The sequence below is a fragment of the Serinus canaria genome, chromosome 8 (genome assembly GCF_022539315.1).
Source record: "Serinus canaria isolate serCan28SL12 chromosome 8, serCan2020, whole genome shotgun sequence".
Classification (NCBI taxonomy): domain Eukaryota; kingdom Metazoa; phylum Chordata; class Aves; order Passeriformes; family Fringillidae; genus Serinus; species Serinus canaria.
Window position 1 is genome coordinate 99,139 of NC_066322.1, and position 16,186 is coordinate 115,324.

A 16,186-nucleotide genomic window follows, 5' to 3' on the forward strand; every position below is an offset into this window, starting at 1 on the left:
ATACATATAAATATCAGTAGAAAGAACCCCCAAGAACTAACATGAGAAGAGCTTCAGTTCTTGAATAAGACTGGATTTGGAAACTGTTATTACAGTCCATTGGATCCATAGCACATTTCACTGCGTGTTTCATAGATAGCAAACAGTTTATAATAACGTGTGTGTTAGTCACCTGTTGTCCCAGCAAGGACAAAACTCTTTTTCTTTGTTCCTTGGCCTGTGGGTAGTCCATAGGACTGAAATACTCATACAGAAAGACCCTCTTGCAGTATCTGCCATGTTCTAAGGATTAGTACAAGAGCTCTTCCCAAAATTCTTTTTGGTGAATTACTTATGATGGAATGCCCTTGACATGAAAGACAGTTTTGATGCATGATTGTCTCTCTGGTACTTGGACAACAGAGCTTTGCAAAGGGTGTTTGGATAGCACAGCCTTGGAAACATACTACCTTCTAGAAAAGGCTGAAACTTGCTGTAAAGATGGAATTCAAACCTCCTCATACTCTTAACGCTGAGGAGTCAGAGGGTCTGTCCTTAGTGTGATTCCAGGGACTAGCAGAACCTTCAGAGTCTGTTCATCGGGGCAGCCACTTCTCAATATCCTAAATCTAAATCACAACTTCTCAATGGATGCATTTAATAAACCCCAGTCCTCACTGGATTTCTCACATAAATCCAGCTTATAACAGCTATACCTTGAGTCATGTGGGCATCATTCTTGACATAGGCAGGCCTCCCCTGGCTTTGTAAGTCCATTCTTAGTCTACTGTTAAAAGTCACTTTTGAGTGATTTACACCTAACCTGACAATATTTGTGTACATGTAATTGACTGAAGAGGTTGTGTAGAAGAATGGAATAACGGTACCCGAGATTTTGGATTTTAATGAGGCTTTCTTTAAATAAAGTTCTCCTTATACATGTAGTAGAAAGAAATTGCATGTATCCTGTGGAAGTAGCTGTCACAACACCTTGCTCATATATACTGCTGATGATAGATATAGAGGAGGACCTGAGATGTTTTTCTTGCTGCCCAAAAAATAATACTCTTTTCAACAGAATGAAAGCTCTTCTTGCCTATCAGAATGTGTGGAACCTAAGAAGATGTAGAGAGGGGCTTGATGTGCCAGGTATGAGGAGAACACACTTTGAAAGTGTTTTCTATCAAAGAATTCTACAAGTATTCATTTAGGGAATCAAAAGGAGAACATATCTTTTCTAAATCCTGCAGTAAACATTAGTGAAGGCATTTTTCTTGCTGTTTCATTACACTGACTTTCCTTACCCTTCTCTACCCAGAGTGTGTCTTTACTTACTTTTTTTTCTTTTCCTGCAGCTTTGTGTCTCAAAGTGCCCAGACAGGTTTGCAACCTACATTGATGTTCAGGCTTCCTACAGATATAGACCAGATCAGTGGAATTACTTCAGACAGTTCTGCAAACCTGGTTTTAACAATCCTCGCAAGGTGTGTATGTATCTGTAGATGATAAAGTACAGTTTTTCTTCAAGCAGTATTTAGTACACACTATTTTACTGAGTTGCATCAAAGATTTGAATTATTCTGATTTCAACATATAAGGAGATGTCCCATTTATATGATCTGACAGTTGTTTAATCCAGGCTGAGGGTCTTGAATGCACACTAAACCTCCACTCTTCAAATGATTGCTGCTAGCTTAAAAGACTGCCTGCAGCTATTCATGCAGTTGCAGTGCTGCAGCAAGCAGTATCCTTTAGTACTTAAGTACCCCACAGCAGCAGAGTATCTCAAACCAATTCTTAAGGCTCCTAAGTCATCTATAGCTACTTGGAAAGTCAGCTAAGCAAATTAATCTATCCTTCATATAACTGATTTTGGACTCAAATGTACTGCGTTACTTTTCCCATCTTTAAAACGTCTTGCAATTCAGCTATATTAATTGGATTAAATTCTTACTTTTCTTTAAGAGAAAAGATGAAGAGTAGGCAAGAAGCAATTGTTTAGTCAGTTCTGGCTTAGATGCTGATCCAAAGGTCTTTTATGTCACTAGAAAAGAAAAGAATAGTCTTTTCCCAAATCACAATGACAGTTTGGATCCTCACTTAAGATATAAATGTATCTTGCAGCTCCACCAGTGAAATTTGGGGAGGAGGCTACAAAGCCCAGTTTGGGGCATTCCTTCAGACTGGGTGAAAAACAAACATACTGTTATACTGTTATTCAGCATTCCTATTTTTCCCCTTTTTAGTCTGTTGCTCAAGTCCTACGTGATGAAGATTGTCCTTCGATGATCATTCCAAGCAGGCCTTGTGAGTGATTCTACTTCTTATACACATCTTAGCAGATTGTGAGCATTCATATTAAAGCACAACTCCAGTCTGAAATGTGTTTTGCGGCAACATCACTAGGAGCTATTTGTTACCTGACATTCACATTCATTCAGTTTTAAAGTGTAAATCAATTCAATTTTAAAATATTTTTTCTAACAGTCATCTCGGAATAGTCAGTGTGTGATCAGGTCAAGCTGAGCTCTTTCTTGCTCTTGAATCATCACTGATAGCAAAAGCTCTTCAACTGAAATTGTGCCTTCCAAAACAACAGCATGTGATGCCTTTGGCATAAAGAAAATGCTACCAGTGTTGGAAGGATCGTATGGCCAGGTGTTGAAGTTCAGACAATACTTCAGCCCAGTTACAATGCAGCTCTCTTTTTAGTGCAGTGCTGGCTATGCAGGACATATGGAGGAATTTAGGAGCAAAAGATGTCACTGTGGTTAGCAAGTGTTTCTGAGTAGATAGCCACTGATCTCAGAGCTCATCTCAGCTGCACAAGAGTAGTATTGACCCAGAATCTTACAGAAGAAAAAATTGCTGTTTATTTTTGCCATATTTTAAAGTAGGGATCATGTAAACCAGGAACACATCATTAAAAGGAGAGGATATGGATTAAATTTTTAAAACATAGTCTGATTTTGTATGAAAACAGAAGTACTGATGCAAAAGACATAAAATAATTTGCAAAGAAGCTCTTATATTCTTTTAGACTACATCAATGGGCAAAGATTACAGCGGGAGGAAAAGATATGTTAAGATATGTTACTTAATCATTTAGTCAGAATAATTGCTGGGAGAGGTACATCAGACTGCATATTGAGCCCTGGCATCAGTCTTTGTTGGAATCTGGTAAGGAAAGCACTGAATGGTTATGTGAAGTACACCTCTGAAGGAGGACTCACCTGCTCTTCTCTTTGGAATGAAACCAAGGATGTTTTGCAGCAAAGAACAGGGCAGAGTAAATGAGTATGCAAACATCTCCTTTTCTTGCTTTTTTATAATGTCCTCTTCCCTCTCTCTAACCAGTTGTTTCTGTCTTTTTTCCATTGCTTCATCTACAAGAATATCTAGTGGTAGTGGCTGGTACTGGAGCTCATCTGGCATATCAGGAAAATGACACTTGCTGTTATAAATTGGTTTGGGGCTAATATGATTCATGATCAGTCAAGTTGAATCTGTCCTTGGGGGCTGGTCTGATTATTACCATAAAATGGCGTATTTGAGAAGCTGCAGTTTTTATTAGCTGCCCAGATACTGACAGAGAGTAAGTTCCACATTTATTACAAATTCTTAAACTCCTACATATAGTACTGTTGTTATTTGGTAGGACCTAGAATCTCCAGTTGAAATATATGATCCCACCCTGCCTAAGCTTAGACAAAAAGCCTCAGAGCATAAAAATCATAATCTTGAATGCAATAGCTCTTCCAAGATTTGTCAAAGTCAACATATTGCTAGATAATCAGTTGAAAAACAATTGACAGTGAATCTGAAATTATTTAAGTATGTTGCAAAACACACATGATAAAAGCAGAGCTTGACATGAGATGTAATATGCAGGCTTTGTTTTGATATTTTGAATAGTTCTGAAGAGATGCTTCCCAGACTTCTCCACGAAGAATGGTGTGTTGACCGTGGCAAATCAGACTACATTCAAAGATGGAAGAGGGAAAACAAGAAATGTAACTGATCTCAGGGAAGCTGCAAAGTAGGTTTTACCCTTCTTCAGTGTTTGTTGGATTCTGAGATTGCACAATAATGTAGTAATTTAAAAAAATCAGAATCTGTTGTAGCAAATGACTGAGGGTACCCAAGCAAGGCTTGGTAGTAAATGGTCTCTCTTTGCCTAAGCACTTCCAAAGTTCCATTAAGGAAATCCAGTACTGTGGTATGCAGAAAGGAGGAAAAAGTGCAAAAAGCTTAAGTCTGATGTTGTCAGTCATTTTTTAAAATAATTTTCCTAGCAAAAATAAGTTTTGTGAGGAAAGTTACATGAAGTTCAGAATGTAATCCTCGTGCTGCAGGACTCAGGCCAGCCAGGAATGGCCTTGGCCATGCTATTCTGTGATGACCTTTCCACTGCCATGGGTTGGCCTAGTACTTTGGGCATCTCACCTCATCCGAGCGCTCCTGCTTCTGGTAAAAAGTAATGTATTGGGCTATTCTTCAGAAAACTATTACATGTGCAAGCATTCTGCAGGATAGAAAAACAGTTCCATGAATTTGCTTCACTGACCTGTTTTCTGGTTCTGTGCTATTAGCAGTTCTAGAGTCACTACTGTTTGTCCCTTGGTACATTGCAGATATTGATAGTATACACTTGCCTTGTGACATAATAAGCAATTCTGACAATTAAGCCTTTTTAATTAATTTTTTTCAGGACTTGTAGAGACATTCGTATGCAGATTTTTTCTTTGCTGTAACTGTGATTGATGTTGGCTTGGCAACAGAACTGGAGCTGAAAAATTGTAGTATACTCTTATCACTACCAAAGATATTTCAAATTCTTTCACTGATCATATTTGTTGTTTAAATAAATTCTCCTTTTCTACCTGAAGCAATCTTTTGTTTGATTTTTCTTTTCTCAGTGGCATCAATAATGTTCTGGATGCAAGATCAGTTGGAATGAAAATTTTTGAAGACTATGCCATTTCTTGGTATTGGATTTTAATGTAAGGGGTTTTTTGGTACTTTTAGTGTTTCCAAACAAATTTTGGAATGTGCAGGAAATAAAAAAATAGATTGTGTATGTATATGGTACATATTCTACTTTAAAACTCAAGGAAAGAGTAATTTCCTTTCATCACAGATGATAATAAGGTTGTTAGGGTTCTGTCAATGAGGTAAGGATAGTACAGCACACATACATAGAGGTCAGTTGATCTGGAATAGTTTTTAATGTCCTGCCAGTCAGAAAATCAGGAGGAGCAGTGTTCTGTTGCAGCACCCATGTGTGTAGCAATTCCAAAACTGAAAAATCTTAATTAAGTAACTTTCAAGCCAGTTGCAGTTGCCAAGTATCACTAGTACAAATATAAAACAGTTTCTAAATTTGTGCACGCAATATTCAGTTAAACACATTATAATCCCTAAGTTCAGTATGAATCCACAAATCCAATGTGGCAGGCAAAGCAACATCAAGAACAAAAGTTATTGAACAGTATTAACTTTATCTTGCAATTAATATTAATTAATCACCAATTAATTAAAATGCAGCACCGAAACAAGAGAAGTAGCTACTTTGCTGAAGCAAATACGTAAGTATTTGTGAACTCCTAGCCCATTAATATTGGTTTTGATGGACCAGTGTATTGATCTATTTAAACAGAAACAGAATTTGTCGCCAGGTGAGAACCTTTAACATGCACATGTTAAGCATACATTAGTTAATCCTGAATGCAAATCCACAGCATTTAATACATACTTTAGATAATAATGTGGAGATTTATTCAGTTCAGAAACACAAGTTGTCAGCTTTTAAAGGTGTTCAGTCATTGGTGTAAAGACAGCTTTCTCATAGTCTGATACTCAGCTCACAATATTTAGTAGCAGGAAACTCAGATATTCAGCAAGCTTGGGTCTCTATCTCTTAGGGAAATCAGGCTTGTGGTACAGATTCTTTCAAAAGAGATACCACTAAACACACTGCATGCACAGAGAACTGACCATTGTTTTGAACAGAAATTCTAGATATTGAAGCAAGTTTCCACATTTCAAAGATGGTATTTTTTGTAAGGAAGTGTTTGCCACTTCAAAGTAGTTGGATAGAATTTTCTTTACACTTTTATGCTACCAAATGATAGCATAGATCAAATGATTTCTGGACAAATGTATTTAAGTGCCAGAGTTTGGATGAAGTTTTTGACAGTGAAGGCTTGACACTGAGGGGAGGCTGGATTAAAATTTAAATATGGAATTGCTGTAGTCTTTTTAGCATACCTCAGAAGAGCTACTGCTTCAAGCCTCAGTTTAAGGGAACTAGTCTGTTGAAGACAGTTGCTACTGTGTACTCAGTTTTGGTGTTACTAGAACTCATGTATAGCTAAAGATAACTTCAGATAAAGGTGATTTACTGCATTCAAGATGGAGCTCTAAAACTACAACTTTTCATGGGGAATACATTCTGAATTTCAGTAAATCACTCAGAAAGGGAAAATACATCAGGCTAGGAAGCCATTAAAGAGGTGGGACTTAAGGCAGACTTAGAAAGGTTTAACTAAATAAGCTGATGACATTTTTTTATGGTCAGGCTGCCCCATTTTTTAGCTTTGGTTATTGGCCAAATAAGCTGGGAACATTCAGAAGAAAAGTTACTGAACACAGGCAAGAAGGGGGATTAAATTTTTTTGAGTCTGTACTAATACAAAATTTGCATGTAACACCTACTAAAAATAATGAGACATGAAATGTTCTTTGAAGCGTCTGAGCTGGATATTTGTTTGATGGGATTAATATTCATATTGTTTTCTTCATAATTGTTTAGAAAGCCATGCAGAGTAAAAAAGCCTTTTGCAATAATTTTTTCCTTTCTGACTTGCTTTCTATTGGTGAAATGAAGACAAATATTACATTACATTACATTACATTACATTACATTACTATCTTGATGAAGAAAAGGCACTGTAGATGTCTTTCCTAGAGACTCCGTAGAAAGGCTCTTAACAGTTTCTTTCTATGCATCGTAGTGCCCTGATAATTTCCTCTTCTGATTAGTAGAGTGATGAGCATAAATTATATCCTCCTAACCTCCTGATAGTTTTTCTCCTAAATTTAATTCTTTTTTTTTTTTTCCTAGGAAGCTTCTAGAATGTTATTTACTAACATTGTTTTTTTGCAAGCAGGGATTTTCTGTGGAGGACATAAGCCAGCAACTTCCCCACACATAGGTATTCCTCCAATTTAACTTTCTGTACTAGAGATTAAACTGTGGCCTGAAAAAGGCAGTGAGTTTTTCAGCTGGTGTAAGTGACAAAAAAGGCATTTTATTAATCCCATCCAACCAGCCTGAGAACCTAGTACACATAAACATTTCAAGCTCTGCCCTGTGAGATCATCATATATAAGCTGTTTGTTTGTAATGGCAGATATCAGCCATGAGAATCTATTTCATAACGAAGATTTTGAAATACTTTTTTACAAATCATGCTGTTATGTGAGATGAAGTGACCCTCATTCGAAGTAACAGGAATGCAAGAAAGTGAATAAATTCTTACACTCATTTTCCCTATTTTTCTGTTTCTTCACTTTCTAGTGGACTGTTCATTGCAATGATGCTGAGTCTGCTGTTCCTTGTGTTATTGAGGTTCACAGCTGGGGTTCTCTTCTGGATTTTCATCTTTGGTGTGATTGGAATTATAGGTTATGGTAGGTGTAATTTTCTAGCCTCTGAGACTATTTTTTCTTACTGCTTAAGTCTGGAAAATCAGTAGTTATTTCAATTAAATGGTACAATTGGGTGAATTAATGCCTAGTTTTAGATGCGATTAAGTGAGAAGGACATAAATGTCAGCAAAATGCAGTAAGAATCCAGCTGTGCTGATACTTAGCAGCAGATGTAGTAACCTGCATTACCTATGCACAGTATGCTTAGTCTGTAATCGCTTGTACTGATATTTCTTTCCCATATATATGATATAATAATTGGCTAATCTCACAGTGATTGGCTAATCTCACATTTTGGGGTTTTGCTTACCTGTCAGGCTTACACAAAAGCAAAACATTTGGCATGTAAGATTTTTTTTTTAATTTGTCTTTGCACTCTTCATACACATTCCTATTTTATTGATTGTGTTTTAAAAGGCATCTGGCATTGTTACTGGGAGTATGATCATCTTAAAGGAATACCTGGATCTGACCTCACTGTTTATGATATTGGATTCCAGACAGACTTCAAAGTGTACCTGCAACTGAGGCAAACATGGTTAGCATTTAGTAAGTACCCTTTTACATTTGGTATCTGTTAATGGATATTCAGGAAAATCAGTCAGTGTCTTAATATACTTTTTGCCTTGTTAAATCTCCCCCTCTACACTCCTATGTTGCTCAGAGGAGAAAGCAGAATTCCCTTTCTCTGTATTGTGTAAAAATATGCGTTTTTAAAGGAGACTAGTATATTTGTAAGGAGAGATGATACAATCACACTAGTGATAAGAATGAAAAAATCTTTTGTTATTAGCATTCTACTTCCTGTGTGCTCAGTCTTCACCATGGGGAAAGCAGAAGGCAATAATTAAGTTCATCATGATGAAGTTGCACAAGGAAGCATACTTTTCTCTCTCAGATTATTTTTTCTTCCTCTTTCAGAGCCCCAGAAATGAGATTAATAAGTCACATTAATAACTACACTTCTTTTGTGTCTTAGAGTTGTAAAATATGCCAAGTTGGAAGGGGCCTATTAGGATGATAAAGTCCAGCTCCTGGCCCCGCACAGGACACTCCAACAATCCCACCCTGTGCCTGAGAGTATTGTACAAATCTTCCTTGAGCTCTGGCAGCCTTGGGGCCATGACCATTCCCTGGGGAGTCTGTTCAGTGCCTGGCTCTTGGGGAAGAACCTTTTCCTGATCGCCCACCTAAATCCCCCGACCCAGCTCCAGCTGTTCCCTTGAGTCCTGTCACTGGTCATGAGAATGAAGAGGTCGGTACCTGCCCTTCTAGTTGCCCTTGTGAGGATGTTGAAGACCACAATGAAGTCTCCTGTCAGTTTATACTTAGGTCACTGTATTTTCTTGGCATCTGATCTAAGACTGTGGTGTGAACCGTTTTAAACAAAATCCTACTGGAACAAGACAATCTGCAGCATACACATTCCCCCCCAAAGAAAGGAGGAGCAGAAGAGGGAAGAAGTAACTTGAATATTACTTGCACTCCTGTTACTGCTCTCTTAGAAGACACTCAGACTTTTAACTGATGATGAACAGATCATAACCAAAAACACTTCCTCTCCCTATTGGTAGCTAAATTAATAGAACAGTAGCTTACTGCTTAAATCTCCTGTCTCTTCTTTATGTCTTTATTTACTTCTGTGTTGGATCATTGAGCTTGTGAGGCATCTTCTGTATATATTGTTGAGGCAAAGCTTTTTAGTGTGCTGTCCCTAGAGAACATTAGGACTTTACTATGCTTTTTTTGTTCCTGTAACTCTTCAGGCTCTTCCCCTGCCTGATTCTTAGCAGCCAGTGTGTAGTTTACCTAGAGTTTAGCATCAGTTTCACAAGAGTAAATTGCGGTACTCAGGAATTAAATTGCTTTTCCAAAATCACCCAGCAAAGTAAATAGTTACATATCCTTGCAGAAAATGTAGGCAGAGTCCTAGTCTAGAACTCATCATGTACTGACATTGCTTGCCTTTTTCACAATGTTTTGGAAAATTATTTTAATCTAACAGAGCCAAATTGGAATGAGAACAACTTTAAAGAAACCTGTTTATATATTCCTTCATGGGGAAATGGCACTGAAATGTATTTAGCAAAAAGTTTGTTCTGAACAAGGTCTATGGCTCTTAGCACCACAGCAGTCACTTGCCACCTGCAGTTCTGTTGCCAGGGGCAATACTTGGGATTGCAATTCAACATCGTCTGTGACTATTTGGTTTGATATTCTGAGACTATGTATAAGATGTGGGACCTAAAGCCAAATCTCATCTTCCTTTGCAAACCTTCATATAAGTTTTTGGATACTTAAGGAGGGTACTGTCCCTTCTGTCTTCCTCTCCCTCCACAGAACTTGGTTTCAGCTGGAAGACACAGGTCCTGCTGCGTACAATAAGCTGCCCCTACTGGGCTGGTTTAAGTGTTGTCTAATGATCTGAAGCACCAAAAATAAATGGATATGTCTCAGAGTTGAGGGATGTGTGCTTCAGGCATTAAAGACTCAGTCTTCTGTAGGTGAACTTCCCAGAATTTTCTTACTTTCTACTGCAGAAGTAGGTTTTGAACCAACACGAATAGAAAGCAGACAGAAGCAGATTGTACTGAAATCAGAGTTATGATTCAAATACTGCTTATAACTAAGAGCTCTCAGCTCTCTTATATCAGAGCATGATTTCAGCAACACAACTGGAGGGTGAAAGTAATTTGACCAGGATGGTCCTATCTTAGTCTCTTTTTTTTTTAAACTCAAATGAGGTGAAAGGAGCTCATGCCAGGTTAATACTCAGACAAAGCTTTTGATTTTAGTACATCTACATTTTAGAACAGTGTAGCTCAGAAAAATGCGCTCTCCATAAAAAACTTGACTCTTCATCTCTTTTTTTTTATCATCTAAATACTACAAATGAGCAACAATATAGCATGAACAAATGCTTGTATTATGAGCAAATTTCTTGTTTATGGAAAGTACAATTTGTAAAGGATGAACTATATCTAAGGCTTGATACTGCAGTCACATTGAAGTTAATTTTTATCTTTTTCTGAGAATTATATGTTCCATTTTTCTCTTAAAAATATAAATATCAGGGTCATATACATTCTGACTAACTTGCTGCATATAGAATTTTTTTTTTAATGGGACTTAAAAACCTATGAAATGGAATTGAAGTTTGGCAGGTGCACTTGGAGAAAGAACTGCTCAGGCAGAGAATTTTACAGAGTCCATGAACAATAGTTCAAATTACAAGGAAAAAATTACAGAAGCAGCATATTGGTTTGGTTCTTGATAAATCTCCTCATTTGCTTGTTTACAGTGATAATACTTTGTGGTGTTGAGGTCATAATCATACTGATGCTGATCTTCCTAAGAAATCGGATTCGGATTGCTATTGCACTGTTGAAGGAAGGTAGTAGGTATGTTTGTCTGATTTTAGTATATGTTGAATTTTATTAAATGTTCTCTAGAATACACTCTTCTTAAACTCCATGTGGCACTACCAAGGACAGAAAATTGGGGTTTAAAATGCAACACTGCATTTATTGAATGAAACAGGTTCAACAAGGATTTCACAGGAGGCTTTCATGGAATATCAGTTACCTTTTAATGAGGTTGTGCTTAGTAGAGCTTTCTCTTTTAAAGTAAGGTATTTCTTATCTTTCCGCTTCTTGCCTTAAGAATATACACACAGTAAATGTTACCACATGCCCTTAGTGCAAAGAAGGTGTCTCAGCAGAAAATCTAAGTGTGGTATACTGTTTATAGGAGCCTGGGACCTGTAAGTGTCAGCTTTTCTCTGTCATTGGGTTGTCCCTTGAGTCTTATACTAGTGGTAGAGGATTGGTGTTGTTTTGGCTGTGGCTTCAATTTAGGAAAGACTAGGAGATTCTACTGGGTCCAATCAAACTTCTGTGTGGACAGAAGTAAATCTGCAGAGAGAAAAAGAGACTTCTGTGACCAGACATTGTAAGAGGATGCATTCTAAGATGTGTCTTTTTAGCTCTGAGTAAAGAAGAAGGCAAATCAGGATATGAGAGTTCAGGGCCTAAGGGACCTCTTCCGTGTTTTCTGAAATCTGAATAGGTTTTGTTCACAGTGGTTCATATTTTACACAGTTTTACACAAAACACTTAGTGGGGTTTTTTTGGTTTTGTTTGGGTTTTTGTTAGATTTTTTTTCCTTTGTTTGGTTTTTTTTTGTTTGTTTTTGCTTTGGTTTGGAGTTTGGATTTTTTTAGTTGGGAGTATTACAAAAGATAAATGGACTTAAAACTGACTGACTTAAAATGTCAGGCCCTTGGTTTCACTGCAATAGGCTATGGTCTCATAGGTCCTGAAAGCAAGCCTGTGTTCTCAGAGCACATAGCATTAGCTCTGAGTTCGTGTAGGAGCACTTGCTTGTGGTTTTCTGCCATCTTTATTGCCTCTGTGGTTCCCAGGAGTCACAGTATGGGATTTTTGTCATGGGATTAAGAAATACTGAAGTTCTGCCTTTAGCGAGGTATCTGTTTCCTGTCTTATATTATTGTGCAATTAGAGCATAGCAATTAATTTAGGCCACACTAAATTATACTCTTTAATTCCCATTCATTAAAATCCAGGAACACTTTTAGCATTCTTCAAAACCTTTGTTCACAACCTTGACAAGTGGAAGGATTTTAGAAAGTTTGTAAACTTCTTGCTGATTACTAATAACATTCTGTAGTTTTCCAGCAGCATGGAAAGGTCACTTGAAGGTGAACTTTTTGCTTTCATGGATGAGGTGAAACACTGTATGTAATTACTGTAAACCTAACAGACCACGTCATGTATTTAGGAAGATAAAAAATAAAGTGCTAATGATTGGAAATCAAATTATGTTTTTTCAATACCTTTTAGCTACATTTTCAAAAATATTATAATGCCAATAATTGACTAGAAACAAGAGTTGTTAATCAGTGTTTTGGAATAATAGGGCATGGTCTTAATGTAACTAAGATGTCGCCCTGTTCTTCTAAGTTCCTCTGACACTTCTGATGTTTACATTTTTGTAATAGAGTTCTCATGCACTTTTATGTAAATAATGATTGTTTTTGCCTTCCTTTCTGGAGGAGGAGAGATTTGATGGACTGTTGATTTGACCAGTGTCATTGGAGAGGGGGTGGTTTGATCCTCCAATCCAAGGTCACTTTTCCAATTATATATATATATATATATATATATATATAAAGGTCAAGAAATAAACTTCCCTTTTTTTACCTTGGAGGTTCCAGTGTGCGTGTTGTTTTATTTCATGTCCTATTGTGACACTAAGAGGCCTATCAATAACTGCTGAACTCAGCTAATTTGTTGTGATTATTTTTCAAACAGCATAAGTCTGTGTCCTCCTGTGTGACTTGTAATAGACTTTTTTGTCTCTGTGCTCAGACAGCAATTGATGTTTGGCTCAAAACCTCTGGATTGCACATGGCAGTTTCCTTGCATTCCCTCCAGCATTTACTACTTTACCTTTAGAAACTGAGTAATTTTTTCTCCTTTTGCTGTCTGGAAACTGCATCCTATAAAACAAATAGCATCAGAGGTGCCCTAAGTTATAGGAGAAATACTGTAGGAAATCACACTAGACAAAAAGGCTTGTGATAAAGAGAGCCAGCCTGTAAGTTTCAGTAAACAAGGCACATGCTTTCTGAATTTACATCCAGTGAGATACCCAGTTGGAGATGTTCACTTCTGGGTTAGCAGCAGGTTTACCAAGAGGGCTGGTATTATCTCCCACTTCCAGGGAATGAGTCCCTTGCAGGTTGGGAACTAGCCCTGCCACTAGTCTCATTCTAGCCACAGGAATTAGCAGTAGAATATCAGTCTACATATGCCTTGATATTAGAAGAAACTCTCTAAGCTGTCAGCAGGAAAATGCAATTATTCATTTTGCCTTCCATTAGCCACAGGTGAGCAATGCTTATCTACAGTACGTGCGGAGAAAGTCACTTAGGTGCTGGAAGGTACAGTCTGTCCTGGCATTGCAAAGACAAGTTGACTTTCTCTGCCCCTACATAGGCACTTAAGGCAGGAAAGTTGCTGGGAACAGAGTTGTCAAATACAATATAGAATAAGGTAGTTTCAGGTCTGTAGGAGTTAAGGAAGAACACAGGATGAGCAGAGTGGGATAAGGATGTAAAGGGTCTGCAGCAGTTTGGCAAGAAGATGTCATGGAAATCAGTTAATGGCCTGGAAAGAGATAAATCTCTGAAGCAATCATGAAGAAGGAGAAAGTAGATGACAGGCTGGAACATGGCAAATGGAAAGAGTTCACTCTAGTACCATTGGTAAAAGTGGAGTGGTAGAAATGACAGAGTCAGGGTTTGAAGGCATAAGAAAAAAATTCCTGCAGTATTCTAAGATCCCAGTACTAGGTTATGCTATGAGTGTCAACAAGGTTCTCAAAGTAAAATTGCTAGAAGAGGACTGATAAAAAGCTAGTGTCTGGAATTGTTACAGCTTATTGATATATTTTGTTTCTTTTATAGGGCAATTGGCTATATAATGTCTACACTGTTCTACCCAATCGTCACCTTCTTACTCATTGCAATTTGTATTTCCTACTGGGCTGTGACAGCTGTGTATCCTTCTGTCTGTGTACCTATCTGGAGCAAGTTTTCTGGTCTGCAGGACTAGATAATTTTCTGCTATTTCATGTTAATTAAACCAATATTAAAAGGGCTATTGTGTCACTTAGCACATCTGATGCAGTCTTCTGCATTGCACATCTACATGTGATACACAAAACAGACAGTGATTTTATTCAAATTAAAAAAAAATTGACTAAAAGTCAGGCCAAGGCAGGGGGATTGTACAAAGCCTTGTGTACTGCATAAAGTTGACTCTTGGGGGTGAAAAGGGCCCTCAGTGAAGAGTGAATTTGGTCTTTTATGTGCTGTGTGCTCCATAGGCCTGATGTTAATGGTTTCTTATTTAACTGGAAGTGGAATGGGTTATGTATATGTTTTGTTCAGAAAAATATGAGAAAGGAGCGAGTGAATATACAGTGCACTATCTCCTCTGAATTGCCTAACAGCAATCACTGTTCCTCAACAGCAAGGGTTTGATAGGGATTAAAAAAGGGGAAAACTGTTGATTAAAAACCAGCTGTTATTTCATATGCAAAGAGGATCAGTTGTTGCTGTTCAGGGCAGTGTTAATTCATCCTTATGCTCTGTATCTACTTCTGCCAAAATACAAGAACTACTGCATAATCTGCCTTGTCAAAGATAGATGTGGAGGAGAGATGGGGATGGTTTTCAGTGTTATGCCCCCTGCCCATTCTGGTCAGGGGTTATTACAGCTCCAGGTATGAGTTTGCAGTAGTTCTTTAAGTAATGAAAGTACTTGGTCTTGTCTGTCAACCCTTCAGCTAGATCTCTGCAGAGAAAGAGCAGTTTTTCTGTTAGCTATATAAGTTCTTTAGAGCTAGTGGTTACCCACTACAGAATCCTAAGTTGCTCAAAAACCACAGTTCTGTGATTCCTCCTTAAAATATTTCATTCAGTTTTCTGGCCACATCAGGAGAACCTGTGTATAAAGTAATGGCTAATCAAACACTGTGCAAGTATGCAAACCTGACTTGTGACCCAGAGGTAAGTGTAACAAATATTTACCTGTAGGGAAAGCTATACTAACTGCATTTCTTAATCACTATTAAATGCACTTCTAGTAAAAAATGTGCATGTTTTAAGTAATGAGTCCCCATGTTAAATCTGAAAATATTACCTGATGTTCAGGTAACACTTTTTTATTTTACAGACATAAACTAGTTTTTCTGCTAAACTCTCTTGTAAATGTTAACATTCTAATTTACAGGATGAGAAAGGAAGAGACAAAAATAAAATTTTATAGGAAAGATGTTCTTGAATTTGTGAGGAGTCTGTTTTTTGGTCTTCCAAAGGCAGTGGTAAACTTTGAAAGCTGCACCGCAAAGTTGCTCTGGGACTAGCCATGATTTGAAGCAGAAGCTTAGCTTCTTCTGGCACAGTAATTACCATTATGAAGCTCTAAAAATATTTGTCTTGTTTTTTTAAAATTTTGCCTTTAGTCAAATTTTTTTACTTGGCTGTGGGTTTGAATTTAAGGATTCTTTAAAAGCTAGAAGTATTTATTAAATGTTGTTCACTAGGGGAAGAATAACCCCATACACCAGCACAGGCTGCAGGTGACCTGCTGGAGGGCAGCTCTGTGGAGAAGGGCCTGGGGATCTTGGTGGGCAGCAAGCTGTACCTGAGCCAGCAGTTTGTCCTGGGAGCCAGGAGGTGCTTCAGGAAGAGCATTTTCAGCAGGTCAGGGGTGATCCTGCCCCTGTGCCCAGCCCTGGAGTCACCTCTGGGTGCTGTGTCCAGCTCTGTCCCTCAGCACAGCAGGAACAGGAGCTCCTGGAGCTGAGCAAGGGCCTGGAGCATCTCGGTGCCCAGGAAAGGCTGAGGGAGCTGGGGCTGCTCAGCCTGGAGAGGAGCCCCAGTGAGAGGAGCCTCAGCCCTTGG

The 16,186-nt window shown here is 38.0% G+C and overlaps 1 protein-coding gene across 1 annotated transcript in view; it reads left to right on the plus strand.

The window, feature by feature from the left end:
• SLC44A5 (solute carrier family 44 member 5) overlaps nt 1-16,186 on the plus strand; it is a 68,938-nt gene that overhangs the window by 38,411 nt on the left and 14,341 nt on the right. Inside the window, exons 6-14 of the mRNA XM_009088808.4 lie at nt 1,335-1,463; nt 2,226-2,286; nt 3,895-4,018; nt 4,899-4,982; nt 7,562-7,674; nt 8,110-8,241; nt 10,994-11,093; nt 14,183-14,275; nt 15,202-15,289. Of these exons, the coding sequence (XP_009087056.1) occupies nt 1,335-1,463; nt 2,226-2,286; nt 3,895-4,018; nt 4,899-4,982; nt 7,562-7,674; nt 8,110-8,241; nt 10,994-11,093; nt 14,183-14,275; nt 15,202-15,289 (924 nt within the window). The remainder of the gene's footprint in view (nt 1-1,334; nt 1,464-2,225; nt 2,287-3,894; nt 4,019-4,898; nt 4,983-7,561; nt 7,675-8,109; nt 8,242-10,993; nt 11,094-14,182; nt 14,276-15,201; nt 15,290-16,186) is intronic.